The sequence below is a fragment of the Cibotium barometz genome, chromosome 28 (genome assembly GCF_041138505.1).
Source record: "Cibotium barometz isolate CiBa-2024 chromosome 28, ASM4113850v1, whole genome shotgun sequence".
Classification (NCBI taxonomy): Eukaryota; Viridiplantae; Streptophyta; class Polypodiopsida; order Cyatheales; family Cibotiaceae; genus Cibotium; species Cibotium barometz.
The window spans coordinates 16,615,368-16,630,870 of NC_141073.1; the positions used below are offsets into that span (position 1 = coordinate 16,615,368).

Genomic DNA, 15,503 nt, shown 5'->3' on the forward strand with positions numbered 1-15,503 from the left:
AATCTCCAAGGCACCTGGGACAAGCTAAGAAGGAGATAGAAGAGCTAAAAGGCCAGCAAGAAGCAAAGAGAGGGGTGTGGTGTGCCATCTACCAAGCATAAGGGAATATTTCACAGGAATGTCCAAGGAGAAAGTATTGCACTTTCTGTGAAAAAGGTAAAGATGATACAAAGAGTGTTAATCCGCCAACTCCATCAACACCAACAGCTTCTGCCCGCCCCAGCACCGGCCACTGGTCAGTACATCCCAGGTTGAATCGTCATTTTTATGGAATCGGCCATGACTCGTCAAAAAAAATTTAAGCCAATTTTCTTTTACCTATAGGCCTTAGCCTTATCAAAGGCCACATCATCAAAAGCAGAGAAAAAAAAAAACGAGCAGCCCCACACGCATGCCCACGACCGGCCCACACCAAAAAGAAAACAAAAACAGCTGGACTCACGTATGCAAATGGCACCCCAAAAAAAAAAACACAATATTTCGTCACCTTTGCACTTAGGAAAAAATGGCCATCACCACCATCCCCCCCACCCCCCCTCAAAATATATATATATATATATATGCGCATGGATTTGTGGCCCTCTTTGGCAGCAATTCAGTCCCCTTTTTCAAATCGTGTGATTGCCTAGTGCCTGCACACGTTGATGGGGTTGCGTGGTGCTGATGCCTGCAATGCCTGAATTCAGCCGGGTTTCTTCAACAAAAATGATTCAAGTGTGATCAGCCCATATACCTTGCTGCTTGCATCATTAAAAAACAAAAAACAACAGCCAAACAATGTGGCACTTTGATGTTCAAGAAACCTTACCTTACAAGCACCACACACTGTGGTGTGCAAATTTGGACTTATGGTTTACAAAAAATAAAAACCCCCTCTGCTTCCTCTTCATTGGCAACAACCAGTCCCAGTGCTCTTGGTCCTAGCTGATCTTCCTACCTATACAGGGTGGTCTATAACAACCTCTCCAACTTGCAACCTACCCTTTCCAGTTCACAGTATGCCTCTACCTCACCCACCTCTTGATGGTTCTCACTAGGGTCCAAAGCAATCAACAACCACAACACCTGCAGCCTCAACTTTCAGAGTCTTCATCTCAGCCTACTACTATGGAGGACCACACCCACCAGCCTCACAGTCTGGCCCCAATTGACCTGGTAGCAAGCTTTGCAGCAGCTGATGCAGCAATAGTTCCAACAACAACTTCAAGAATCCATGGCTACACTAGCTTCTCAGATGCAACAATTGTAGACGGTTCGCCATTCTCATACCAGTTTTGTACCAACAATCGACACTACAGCATCAGTACCAGGACAATGAAGACAACACTCCTGCTCTCCTGCTGAGCTGCTCTCCTGCTGAGCTGAAAGGTGACGAACTTAAGACTCTTTATCGTCTTTTGCAAGCTAGTAAAACAAAGAAATTGGAATCCCCCGAGTCATATGGAGGACAACGCAATAAACATACACTTAAACAAAGGCTTTACAAACTTTGCTTGTATTTTGACTCTATGGTCCTTACCGATGCCAAAAAGATTACATTTGCCGCATGCTTACTTATGGATAGTGCCTTACATTGGTGTGGCAATGGCGACACTACGTCGAAAAAACCGCTAAGATGTGGGGAAAATTTGAGCGGGTCATCCATAAACATTTCATTCCTGCCAGTGTGGATTTTCAAGCCCGAACTTGTTTACGCCACTTAGACCAAACTTGTTTCTTTCGCTTCTTAATTATATCTCACAATTCACTAATTTGATATTGGCGATTGATTATGCGGACAAGCTTCATGCCTTCATTGAAGGTTTAAACCCCACACTTCGTACCAATGCACAAAAGTACAACCCTGTTGACCTTGTTGTCACCATTCATTACGTCGAGCACGTTGCGGATCTGAATTTGAATTCTCAAACATCGGCCTCTCAAGTCGTTATGGCAGCCGTTCACGTGTGGCTCGTGAAGTTATGAACTTTCAATTCCGACCCAACTCCCCTTGGCAACATTCACAGCAACCTCACCGATAGGATGAGCCATTTTCTTATTCTGAGCGTCAACGATTCTTTCAACCACGTGCATCTAATCATGGATGGAACTTCGGACATGACTAGCCTCAAAATCATTGCCCTACAATAGCCTCGCCTTCTCGTGAACAACAAAAAAAGGGAGTTGTTCACAATTTGTCATGGCAACAATAGATGGTTTGAATGCTCTAAACAACCCAATGCTACTCAAAATCATAATGTGGAACCTTCAACTTCAGAAGATTGCTCCGATAATTTAAAAGAAAAACATGCAGTAGCTCATGCACCTCATGTTAGTGCTAGCCTTGCTTCAATTGTATTTGTGGAACTAAAGTTGAATCTTCTAACCTTGACACATCTATGGCAAACTTTATTGACTCACTTGATGATAACACCAAGGATTCTTCCAACATGACTTTCGAAGAACCAAAGAATGATATTGAAAAGTCTTTGGATTCTTTATCAACATGATGAGTCACCAACGGTGGACTTCTTTGAAGATAGAGACTACCAAAGCCGATATAACACTTGTTTCAATCTTACCCACATGAAATATCCCAGTTGATACCAAACAAGAGGATAATGTTCTCAACACTCTAGAGAATTTCACACATTCTTCTAATAACTTGGATGAGTACTTCACTACTTTCAAGCCGAACATTTCAACAGATACTATTCAGATATCATCGAGAGAATTCATGGTTGAACCTTCAGATTCTTCTGCATCGCAATATAGCCAAGCCATTGTGATGTCTATTAAGTGGTAAACTTCAAGTGTTGTGTCTCTCTCTGGATTGTCGTATGAGTGTGTGGTGGAGCAGGTAGAGAAGCCGCACATCTCCCTAGCTGTGTAACAACTCCTGAGGGTCTACTACCCTAGAGTGGACCATGTGACACCACCGTGTCACCTCTTAGCATGTTGGTACTGGGAAACCAAGTCTGTTACAGCCACATCATCACACCCACCATGCAAAATAGTGTGCCACATCACCTTACCTACCACCACCCAAGTTGTGTGACACATCATCACTCACCTTTGTAAACACCCTTTCACATTTGTGATCACCATTTCTCATACACATTCACACCACATCCACACACACACACCCATCACCCAAGTTGCAAGCAGAGAGTAAGTATGATTAACACTTGGACTCCTTCAAGACCGCTTGCTGTAACTTCCTCTACTGAACCTGATGTGAATAAGGTCTTTCCCAATGCACAGTTGGGTGGCTTCAGATGTTCTATCTTCCTTCTTAGCAGAACTCTATGGCATGACCCCAGGGAATTAGAGTACTTGGGACATTGACGACATGAGTCTTTTAACGTCATAGTCAAGTCCGTGGGCCAATATGATCCACACGGACGCACCCCCCCCCCCCCCGGTCCCTAATTTCACATCTTGCATTCTCTCAGAGCAGCCACAAAAATGCACACACTCAGATAACCATTGGATGACCCAAAATTCCAAAAAAAATGAATGTTCTGTGCATGCATGGCATGGGTGCGCAGTGTGAATGCGTGAGCACATGTGTGTGAATGCATGAAAATGCACCACACCTTAGATTCCCTCAAGGTACCCACAAAAACTTGAAAGCCACAAAACTGCATTTAGTCAGGAAACCAGCTAAAAACCCCAAAATCATAACACATAACAGCACAGAGAGAGAGAGAGAGAGAGAGAGAGAGAGAGAGAGAGAGAGAGATCACACCTTATATCCTCTTGGTGCGGTCACAAGAATGCATACAGTCAGATAACCATTTGACAGACCCAATACAATACAAAGCAGCAGCATCCACCCTTGTGTACCATACTTGGCAGTGAAGTAGAAGCATGGTATCAATACAAAGCGGAAAAGGGAAGCAACCATGATCCCAAATCTAGACTCCAACCTCAGCATATCAACCAAAGGTATGTAACGTGCCACAAAATCTCCCACATTGTACATTGCTATTAAAGTGATGGAATACCTGGGGAAGAGACAAGTATGAGTTAACTTGCATAAAACTCTAGAAGTTTAAAGAAGTCAGTACAAAAGGGACTTAGCACATACCAAGATCCTAACTCATGTGACCCTGTGTCCTCTGCTAAAAAACCTGGGAAGATTGACAATGTAAGTGCATATATTAGGAACAAATCGATTGCAAAGTCGACATTTTGTGCAAGTAGCTGCAAGGTACTGAGTCGCTCCACAAGTTTGTCAGCTTCAGGATCCTTCATAGCACCAAACAAATTTGTCAGCTTCAGTATCCTTGATTCTAATGACACAAACAGAAACGTCTGCGCATGAAGGTATTGATGTGAGTACCTTTCCACGTCAGATTGCCAGCTATAATATAAATGAAGCCTCAATCCTCTAGAGAAGCAAGAACCTCTAGCATATTAAAGGTTAGATTTCAAACCTCATTTTCTTTCAGCTCTAACTAAAGAGATCTTCTGTCAAACAGACAGAGAAATCAAGGCAATCCTTTCTACTTCTAATCCTGTGACACATTGGTACACATTACCATGCCTTCCAATCTACTTTTTTTTGGAAGGCGAGAAAGAAAGAAAGAAAGCTATATTAAACATTTGCTAAAGACCCCAATTGATCTATGAGATCAAAGTGATAGAGGGTACTGAAATACATGCCACAAGGGTTGATTCGAACCCTGTACCTCTCTTTTGAGAGACAAGGGTGCCATTCAATCGTGTACTTTACTCTCTTTCTAAGAACTTTGGTCTCTCTCTTCTCTCTCCTTCACTATTTGTTGATTACACTCCATAGTCATGTATCTCTTCGACCCTCCATAGCTGCAGCTCTACCATGAAATTCAACAGCATCGACCCTCCTTAATGAACTGATGAGTTTGCTCCGCGTTCTTTGCTGTCTTCGAATTGGGGTTACCCGTAGCCTATGATTGACTTTGGGTCTCTATAGGAGTCTATGAAGTCCCTCCCCTATACTTCATCAACCATGACAAACCCATGATAATTTGCTGCTGCTCAATTAAACTCGCGTGTCGAGATGAAGTGTTGTTAAAATCCGGCTTAAGTACCATCCCACTCTTGGAAGTTGACCGTGTACTCTCAGCCCTCTTAACCAAGGAGTTGGACTTTTGAATGTCCCCTTGTATAATAAAATTTACTTGCTTTTTATCTGTTTTTATCATCTGTGCAAGCTTGCTTTTTTTTCTCTGCTTGCGCAAGCTTGCTTGGTTTCCTTCTGCACAACCGTCCTCAGTCCCCTGTTTTCTTGCGGATTGTGCCTGTTGGCTGCCCCTGTCATGTCTTGCTGTCTCCTTTTGCGCCTATAGATTGGCTGCCCAGGCTGCGCAGCCTGGGGTTGGCTGCGCTTGGCTGGTTGTCCAGGGTTGGCTCCTTGGCTTGGCTGCTATGCACAACAGCTGCTAGGATAGCCTGTCTTGGCTGCCCTTAGCCTAGCATCTTGGCCACCTTGCCTCATGCCATCAAGCTTTCATCGGGTACTTGCTACCCTCACACATCCAATATCGATCTTCTCCTTGCATCCCCTTTGACACACGACTTCATATGCAATCCCTGATGCCAACAAAAAGATCTTGTACAACTTCAATAGAGCAATCACTTTGATAGAAAGAGAAAACAATGAGAGGAATACTTGGGAACTCCAACATCTATGATGCCTAGACACACATATCTTTTCAGCCTCTGTGTTAGGGTTGCTTTGATACCAACTGTAAAGACCTTCCCAAAATCTGCCCTAAGCATAGCTCAAAATCAAAGTTAGTCCTAAACCAAATCATGAGGTAGCAGGCTAGCTCACCTCGCAACTTTGACCGGCATCCTCTGATCTCCCTTGTGCCAAGTGATCTCCCCTGAGCGAAGGCTAGCTCTTCCTCCCAATCCCATAGACCCGTGTCTAACTCTGGCGTCCCATACCACCGAAGCCTGCCCGTAGGCCTTCGAGATCCTCTAGAGCTTTGTGGGATTCAGAGATGTTGGTATATGTAGTCTCTAATACCAATGTGTGAGAGACGAGAGAAGAGAGCTCCGCACACTTGTTCTAGCATATTGAAAACTTAATCATAAAGCTGGAATTCTCTAGTGCATAACCCTAACCATTTCAATGAAAAAAATATAACTGTAGTGCAAAGGTAAAAGTGAGAGACTCCCTTGAGCTTGAGAGATGGCATGGGTGTGGGTGTATACAAACTCTGACACCATTTTGTTATAGAAAGGAAGTCAGCCCACATGCACTAGCTTTCACAATAAGATGATATAATAAAGGTAAAATCCTGGCACAAAGTTTAAGATAAAACCTTAAATTGCCCCAACCTGTGATGATGCAAGGAGGTAAAAAAGCTGGCAAAGGATCCTCACCTGAGTTGAATAGTTGGAGAAGAGAGGGAAAAGATCAATTTTAAAAATGGAGATGGGTGATGTGGCCGCACTCTGTGCAAATCTATCATGCAGCAGGACTTTGTGAGATACTCTCATAAGAAGAGGTGGCCTATGGCCTTGTACTCTCATAAGAAGAAGAGGTGGCCTATGGCCTTGTACTCTTTGGGATTTAGCCCAGCAGTTACACCTTATTGGCCTTGGCTGAAACCCAATCTTTCTCTGATACAAGCTTATGATAGACCTGGTTAGCTGAGAGTGATATCAAGTCACCAGATTTACATAGTGCCCAATCAAGCCAAGGCTGATCTGCAGATGGCCGAGGCAATGGAGTAAAAGGCTCAACTGCATGCATGATGTCAGCCCATAGAAGCTGAAATGTCCGAGGAACCCTAAAGTGCTGCCGAATACGACGAAATGAATATGGCTTGTCACGACCAGGTATCACAGCATCTCGGATTCTAACCAAGCCTAGCCTGACCATGCGGTTGAGTCGTATGCGTGAAGCATCTCTGTCCGGCCAAACAATGACACGCGACTCCACAAATGTTTCGAACTGCAAAGAGTTCAAAAGTAGTCTTTCATGACCAGGATCCCACCGAGCCAACAGTAGAACTTCATGCCAAGAAAGGAGAATATGCGATAAAATGTGTGATGAGCGAATACGGAGAGCCGCATTCACAATGTCCCACCATGAAGCCTGCACACGTGTCCACCCATGTGACATTCCCTCCAACTCAATCAAGTCACGAGCCATGAAAACCCAAGGCTGCTCTTGCAAACACATATCCTGAAAAAGCGCCCACCTACGCGCCACCATATGCAAGCGGACATCCAGTAAAGCAGCCCCACCCATTCTTTTGGGCGTCGTAATGTGATTCCAAGCTATCCATGTTTGACCCATAATATTTCCTTGCCTCTTCCACAGCATAAACCGAATGGGAGCAACCAAACGGATGAGAGATTTGTGCGTCCAAGGTAGCAAAGGTAAAAAATAGGAAATCATGCTAAGCATAATAACCTGAGCTACCTTAACCCTCACATGCATAGGCCACCCTTGAGCTTTCCAATACACAAATTTATCTGAGATCCGAGCAGAAATCCAAGCAAGAAGCGCTTGGGGGTCCACATCCACACCCACCGGATATCCAAGATGACGAACAATGTCTCCTGTATGCACCACACGGCCTTGCCACCCTAATGCCTCAAGATCAAATTCCGTGCATACAATGAGGGCTGATTTTGATGAATTTATTTTCAGCCCAGAAGCCAATGCAAAATTATTCCAAGCTTCCATTGCTCGATCTATATTGGCTTTTTCGGCCCTGAGAAACATAAAAGTATCATCCGCAAGGGCTTGAGCAACCAATTGCTTGCCATGAGGGAGATGCAAACCAACCACTTCACCATGCGATGCCATAGCATCTAGGCGAGATAACATAGGATGAGTGGCAATGGCAAAGAAAAGAGGGCTAAGAGGACAGCCCTGCCGGAGAGAACGGGTGAGAGAAATACCATCCGAAAGTCCTCCATTGAGCATAATCCGCGTGATAGAGCCAGAGCCAAGTAAATGCACCAAATTAGCCATTTTGGGACCAAAGCCCATGGCTGTCATTAACTGAGAAAGGAAAGACCAGCTGACATGATCAAAAGCTTTTTCAAGATCCAGCTGCACCATCACAATCTCTTACTTCTTTGCCTTGGCATAATCCACTCCAATTTGAACATTAAGAATATTATGCAAAATATTCCTGCCATGCACAAATCCATATTGATACGGATGAACAAGAGTAGGAAGCACCTTCTGCAAGCGATTGGCAAAAATCTTTGTAAAGATTTTATACATAATACCCATAAGTGAGATCGGGCGCCATTGAGCCAAAGAAGTAGGCGAAGGGACTTTGGGCAACAAACGAAGTATGCCCAACTTCCAATCGGCAAGCATATATCCCTCATCCCAAACCCTTTGACAAATAAGCGTCAAAGGCTCTGCAAGCTGATCAGCATATTTTCGGAAAAACTCATTTGTCAAACCATCCCAACCAGGGCTCTTTCCCATGGGAAGTTTGGAGAGAACAGCTTCCACTTCCCCTTGAGTAAGAGGAGCATCAAGCTGAACCGCCACATCAGGGTCAACTTGATATCGTACTTCAGCAAACAATGACTCCCTTGCAGCCAGGACAGCCGGTGAGACATCCTCTCGAGGGGCAAGCAAATCTTCATAAAACCTGATGCAATGCTGAATAACCTCAGAAGGTTGAGTAACAAGGTTGCCTTTGGCATCCATCAACCTAACAATATTCTCACGCATATGTTTTTGATGCAACTTATCATAGAAGCGATGAGATTGACAGTTAGCATCCCGCAAAGCATCAAGACGTGCAAGTAGTTTAAAGCGAACATATTGTGCTTCCTGCACCCTAGATAGCTCCTTTTTCAGCCATTCTATGGCATCCGCAACTTCAGCATCCATAGAGTCAGTAAACATGAACGCCTGCAAGCCCTTTAAAAGCGACTCAAGGAGGGCCACATGCTGTTTTTGTATAGAGGCATTAGCAAGACCATAATGACGTGCTAATTTCCGAGTGTTGGTAAGGAACACTGGCCAAGCATGATAATCAGCCATGGACACTCTTGTGGAGAAATGTCGTATCAACTGACACATATAAACATCAAAAACTTCATGCTCCAAAAAAGTGTGATTTAAGCGCAAAGGCAAGCGTCCCAACAAGCCTTTATATGCATCCACAGGATGATAGACCATTTCAAACACAAGCGGCCAATGATCTAACAAAACCTGTTGCTGATCAACCATCATAGTAAGAACCTCTGGCAAAAAGAGATCTTGATGTAAAATATACATCCTATCCAATCTAGCATAAGTGCCCCGAAACTGTTGTGAGACATAAGTGTAACCCCTTTCATCTGAATGCAACCAAGACCACATGTCTTGTTTTAGCGACCTTGCTGCAAAAGCTTCCCACGCCTTTCTCTCCGGGCCATCCATTACAGAATGAGGCGACGTGGCTTGCTCCCTGGAGACACACATATTAAAGTCCCCCATCACAAAGCCAGGATGAGAGATTGAAAGAGCACACAAGTCATTCCACAGCAAACGGCGTACACGAGCATTATTTGGAGCATACACCCCTAACAACCATAAAGGCGTATCATCCCAAACAATCTGTATCACTAGAAATCTTCCATGAACATCTTGAATCACAAGAGAAGGCTGAAACTGCGAACGAACAACAAACATAACACCTGACTGCGAAGCAGGATGTCCGCTGTAGAAAACATGAAATCCCTTATATACATAGGCTTTGCCAGCCAACTTATGCTGCTTATGTTCAACTGCACACAAAACATCCCAACCATGACAAAAAGTTGTACGCCAAAGCCTGAACTGCTTTTGGCGCGAAGAAATACCCTTTACATTCCATTGTACAATTTTCATAAGCCTTCCCAGAAAAGGAATCAACAAGGCCGTGTACTAGGCCTAGGACAATCTGCCAAATCACGAACCTTTTGAAGCATTGCATTTTTAGACATGGTATTTGTGATCTCAGATTGCCCTTGGAGTTCCCGAGCACGTGTCCAAGGGTAATGACCATCCCATGGCGAGATGACCTCACCCTTCGAACCAAACACAAGAGGCAATTGTTGTTGTGCTTCTTTTGTTAGGCGATTTCTAATAGGATAGCGTTCTACTCTATCCACCCCAAGAGGCCCTGTACCCTGAGAAAGTTGGCCTCCCGGCCTCTCAATCCTGGTCTGTTGCTGGGCACCTGAACCCAAAGGGCGACGAGCATATGTATGTAAGGGCCCCTAATGAGCACGCAAAGGCCCCCGCCAAACAGCATCTGAGAAATCCCCCCGCGGGGCAACAAATCGTGTCTTTTTACCACGTACTTCCACCCATGGCTGCTCAACCTCATTCTGAACATCCACATGTACATCCATGTGTTGGGCATCATGTGAAGGAGCATCATGCTCATCTTCCACGGGCAACTGCCCATCAAGGATATCCTTTGTAGCAGCAACTTGTTCTTTCTTAGGACATTCGGAGACAAAGTGGCCCATCTCACCACATTTGAAACAGTGGCCAGCAAATGTGTCCCACCTCAATTCATACATTAAAGGTTGCAGCCCAGCCATATTGACACGCAAATGTGTCGGCCTAGGTCTCCCAGTATTCCACAACATGCATAGACGATTTCGGTTTCTAGATGTCATTCGAGGCACCACCAAGACATCACCGATACCTCGCATGAGACTTGGTAAAACACGCCAAAACATTGGTGGGAATTGTTTCACTTCAACCCAAACTGGGCAAGCCTGGCGCAACATATCTTGGTACTCTGCCATAGGCTTCCACGGAACCACATGAACCAACTGCCCATCCAAAAAAAGTGGCACCTGCTCCAAGACTGCCCTACGGGCTTCCGAAGTGCGAAAAAGTATTTCATAAAAGCCTCTCGGACCATCGTAAATCTCCTCAAGTGCCTCAGGCGACACCAAGCGGCCCAGCCATGCTCTAAGACGAGGCAACAATGGAATACGCCCAGTAAAGAAAAAGATAGCAGCACGATCATGAAAATCTGCTAGCTGTTGTAGCAACAAAGGAGTCTCCATGCATACATCAGCCACACCACTATTATCCACTGCAGCCATTTGCGCGCTATTTGCCTTCACATATTCTTGCAGAAGCTCACCAGTGATCTGCAGCAAACGTGCAAACTCCGGAGAAGGTGCCTGAGAACTTTCCTCTGCATTCTCTCCAACATTCACCGGAGTATAGCTTACATCAACATCAAGCCTTTGACGTTTTTGTTGCTCTGAGGCATCTGAAGCATAACCCACATCCTTCTCGATCATCTCCTCAATAAGATCCATGTTAAGGCTATTGGCAGCCATGTCGCCAACAGCAGCAGCCGGATCATCCAAATCCATGTACAAAAGCAAAGAAAACTCGTTCTCTCAAACCCAAATTCAGCACCTGCTACAGTGCTGGCTAGAAACTCTTCTGTACCTGCAGTACCTGCTGAAACCCTACTGTACCTGCAGTACTGGCTGGAAACTCTTCTGTACCACCTGCTGAAACCCTACTGTACCTGCAAGTCACCTGCTAGAAACCCTACTGTACCTACAGTACCGGCAGCTGGAAACTCTTCTGTACCTGCAGTACTTGCGGAAACTATTGTACCTCGAGGAACCCCTACTGTACTGCAGCACCTGCTGGAAACCCTACTGAACCTGCAGTACTTGCTAGAAACCCTAGTGTACCTGCTGTATTTACAGTAATACCTCTTGTTGCAAGCAGCTCCACTGATAACGAAAGGCGGTATGTTGTCTTCTCTGCAAGGATGTCGATCACACAAAGGGCAAGCGTATCTCTGCTGAACGGCCTGTTGATGGCGACTATCTGCTGAACGGCCTGTTGATGGCGACTATCTGCTGGGGGTGACGACTGCCTGCTGATGGCGACTATCCGCCTCTACCCATCTCTCTCTCTCTCTCTCTCTCTCTCTCTCTCTCTCTCACACACACACAAACACACACACACACACGCCCTGAGGTAGGGCAGAAGCAGAAGCTCGACTATGAACAAGAACTGGCGAGCACGACCAGCAAGAGGGAAGGACCAACAGTAGGGCGGAGGCGGCGGGGCAACAGCCGCACCCTTTCTCTCTCTCTCTCTCTACCTCTCTCTCTCTCTCTCTCTCTCTCTCTCTCTCTCTCTCTCTCTCTCATCAGCTGAGGGTAGAGACTTGCAGATACGAGGGGATGAAGCCAGAAGACCACATTTGTCAGCTATGTCACCAGGAAGTGGAGTCAGAGGAGCACTACATATGCCGATGTACTATGTACCATGAGATACGAGGGAGATATTGGTCTCTTCCGAGAGGGTTTTGGACCATTACAACATGTGATAGAGTTTGAGGATCAGAGGTGTTTGGGGCTTTTCTTATTGGAGCTCAGACGCCATCGAGAGGCTCTCCTATGAGCCAAGACAGCACACCAGGATCCACCCCGCGAGCGAGCCATGATAGATTTTTTCGGGGCCAAGACCACCCCGGCAGATACAACCAGGACCTCCACTACCCCCTCAGAGAGCCAGACGTCCCATAGACATCCTTCAAGAGAAGTCACCCTTGACAAAGCCATAGCACTTTGTCGAGCGAGACGCCCACACTTACCAGGACCTCGTCCACGGCCGCTTCATCACCGGTGGATTAGAGCCATCATCACTCGCCACAAGAGACAACTGCCCCACCACTTTAGTCTCTCTATCTTACAGCACCCCATGAGAGAGATACTGAGATGAGCAGATTACACCAGTCTTATGCTAGTTGCAGATATTATACACTTTTGTTGTACCTCAATAGGAGTATTTTCCTTTCATAGTTGTTTAGGACTGTTTTAGGACTTTTTGTCTTACTTTTGATGAGACACCATCAGCTGTGTACTATGTTTTGGTCTCATAGGCCACTTTGGCCTTTCGCAGACGTTAATATATCTTTCTTTCTTCTTTCTTTCTTTCTCTATCTCGCACAAATACGCAATGATTGTTTTTTCTTTCAGCTTTAGTTTCTTGCTGTGTAAACATTCTCATCACCCTTACTTTGATTGTGCAAATTCCCATGTGTCCATAGGTGTGTGTTTTAGAAAGAGCAGAATGGCAAGGTTAGTGTGATTACATAGGAAATTCAATAGGTGCAAGGTCTTTTCACAGCATAACACAACAGGAGCTACATCGTGTTTTAAAAAAAAAGCAATAAACGCTTACTTTCTCAAATCCCCTTGATGTCAATCCCCCAGCTGCCAAGTCTGCTGTCACAGTTTTGGCCCCTTGAGAAGCAGCCCTCATTCGATAGTACTTTACTACCTCAAGGCGTGGAAAGACAAAAGCATATAGAAATATGCAAATGAAGACGAAGAACGCAGAGATAAAGAAGAAGGTCACTGCACATGCAACAATGGATAGCATAGATCAGCATATGTCAACCTTCTTGTGAATCCTTTATATCATACAAATCTACAATTCAAACAATCCTTCAAACGTTCTGATTCATAACCTCCCCACCCCCCAAAAAAAAACCGTTTGAGAAGCAGCCCGCATTCGATAGTGCTTTTTTATCTCAAGGTATGGAAAGACAAAAGCATATAGTAATATGCATACAAAGACAGAGCACAGAGATAAAGCAGGTCACTGCACATGCACCGAACAACATGGTCACTGTGATAAATTGGGAGACAGGAGTCCAAGGGTTGAAAAAACAACTCACAAGCTCCCTTCCGAAGCCCATCCTGTGTACTTTCAAAAGATGCCTTTGTGACCATGCGAAGAACAGAGGTGGCAGTTCCTGAGGCAGCCAATCCTGCAAAGAAGGACTGCATGCATTTCCAAGCCAAACAATAAAAAACCTACCTAGAAAGCAAGCAATGCACCAAACTTCAGAGATGTGTGAAAGACACAACCTGAAGAAATTCTGAACGCATATATGAAAGGTCTCCAGTCATGCCCCCCTGAACATGAGCATCTGCGATTCCAAACAGAGCGCTTGCAAGACAAATTCCCACAAAAGGTCCAATACCACCATGTCCAGAGGTACCAAGGTCCAACTGAAGATAATTACAATCCAGAATCATCATTTTGATTCCTAGGCTGATAGGTGTAAGTGCTCAAACAAGCTGTTAATTGCTGAAATGACTTGAGTATGGCATACTTACAATAGGAATGAAAAGAGAACTCAAAAAGAAGATGCAGTATCCGAGCAAGATGCGCAAGCGTGTGTTTACCCGAGCCTCGTTATATGCCAATATTGACAGCGTCAACACGGCAAAAGGCTGGTATACAAGTATCAAAACCCTCGTGGGATGGTAATTCTGCAGGTAGAAAGCAATGATTTAATCCTTGTATGCGGTACAATGTAATCGTAGTTACCAGGAGTTTCAGAAACGCCTAGTTTGAAACGGGTTTCAAAAACGTTTCAGGAGTTCATATTTTTTTAAAACACCCAAAATAAGTTTCATACAAAAACTGCAAATATATATATATATGTGTGTGTGTGTGTGTGTGTGTGTGTGTATGTATATATGTGTATATATATGCTATATATAAAATGTGATTTGCATCACCCAAATCCTTCATATCAAAGGTCTGATGCAGCCTCTTCTTCAAGGCATCCATCTCTTTACGAGATTTCCCGGCAATCAACATATCATCAACATACAAGATGAGGATCAATAGACTGCCATCCAAAGCTTTCTTGGTGTATAAGCAATGATCTATGTCACTTCTCCTGAAATCCTGGGATTTCATGAATGTATCAAATTTATGATACCATTCCCTTGGTGCATGTTTGAGCCCATAAAGACTCTTTTTCAGCTTGCATACAAGCTTCTCCTTTCCATTCACTGCATAACCCTCCGGCTGTTGCATATATATCTCCTCATGGAGATCACCGTGAAGAAAAGCAGTCTTCATATCCATCTGAATCAAGTCCAGATCATCATGAGCAACCAAAGCTAATACAGCTCTAAGTGTGGTCATTTTGACCACTGGAGAGAAGATCTCATCAAAGTCCACACCATATTCCTGCTTGAATCCCTTAGCCACTAACCTGGCTTTGTATCTTGGCTTTGCATCAGGTGCAACTTTGAGCCTGTAAACCCACTTGCATGGCAAAACCTTCTTGCCTGTAGGCAAATGCACCAACTTCCATGTTCCATTTTTGTGCAGAGAATCCATCTCTGACTTCATAGCACGCTCCCAAAGAGCCTTGTCTGCCCTCTGTAAAGCCTCCTTATAACATGAGGGCTCCCCACAGTCAGTGAGCATCAAGTAGTCAACCCCTGGAACAAACCTGTCAGGGACTCTGGAGGGTCTTGTGGACCTCCGTACCCAATGACCATCATTTGCAGGTTGCTGTCCAGCCTGCATATCACCTATTGGTGGCTCCTGTTCCATGCCATAAGGTTGAAATATCATGCCCGGTATCTCCTCTAACTGTGGTATATCCATAGGGATATCTTCTGCCATCTCTGGCTGTCCATTTGGACCATTTTCAGCACCATTTAAGGGCTGGTTTTGCTGCTGTAATGGCTGATTTACAGCCCTT

At 44.8% G+C, this 15,503-nt stretch overlaps 1 protein-coding gene across 1 annotated transcript in view; it reads right to left on the bottom strand.

Annotated features, from left to right (window-relative positions):
* LOC147622593 (equilibrative nucleotide transporter 3-like) overlaps window positions 1-15,503 on the bottom strand; it is a 37,569-nt gene that overhangs the window by 1,965 nt on the left and 20,101 nt on the right. Inside the window, exons 3-8 of the mRNA XM_086822119.1 lie at window positions 14,113-14,268; window positions 13,861-14,004; window positions 13,668-13,773; window positions 13,169-13,344; window positions 4,073-4,233; window positions 3,731-3,989 (exon numbers count right to left, since the gene is read on the bottom strand). Of these exons, the coding sequence (XP_086678245.1) occupies window positions 3,731-3,989; window positions 4,073-4,233; window positions 13,169-13,344; window positions 13,668-13,773; window positions 13,861-14,004; window positions 14,113-14,268 (1,002 nt within the window). The remainder of the gene's footprint in view (window positions 1-3,730; window positions 3,990-4,072; window positions 4,234-13,168; window positions 13,345-13,667; window positions 13,774-13,860; window positions 14,005-14,112; window positions 14,269-15,503) is intronic.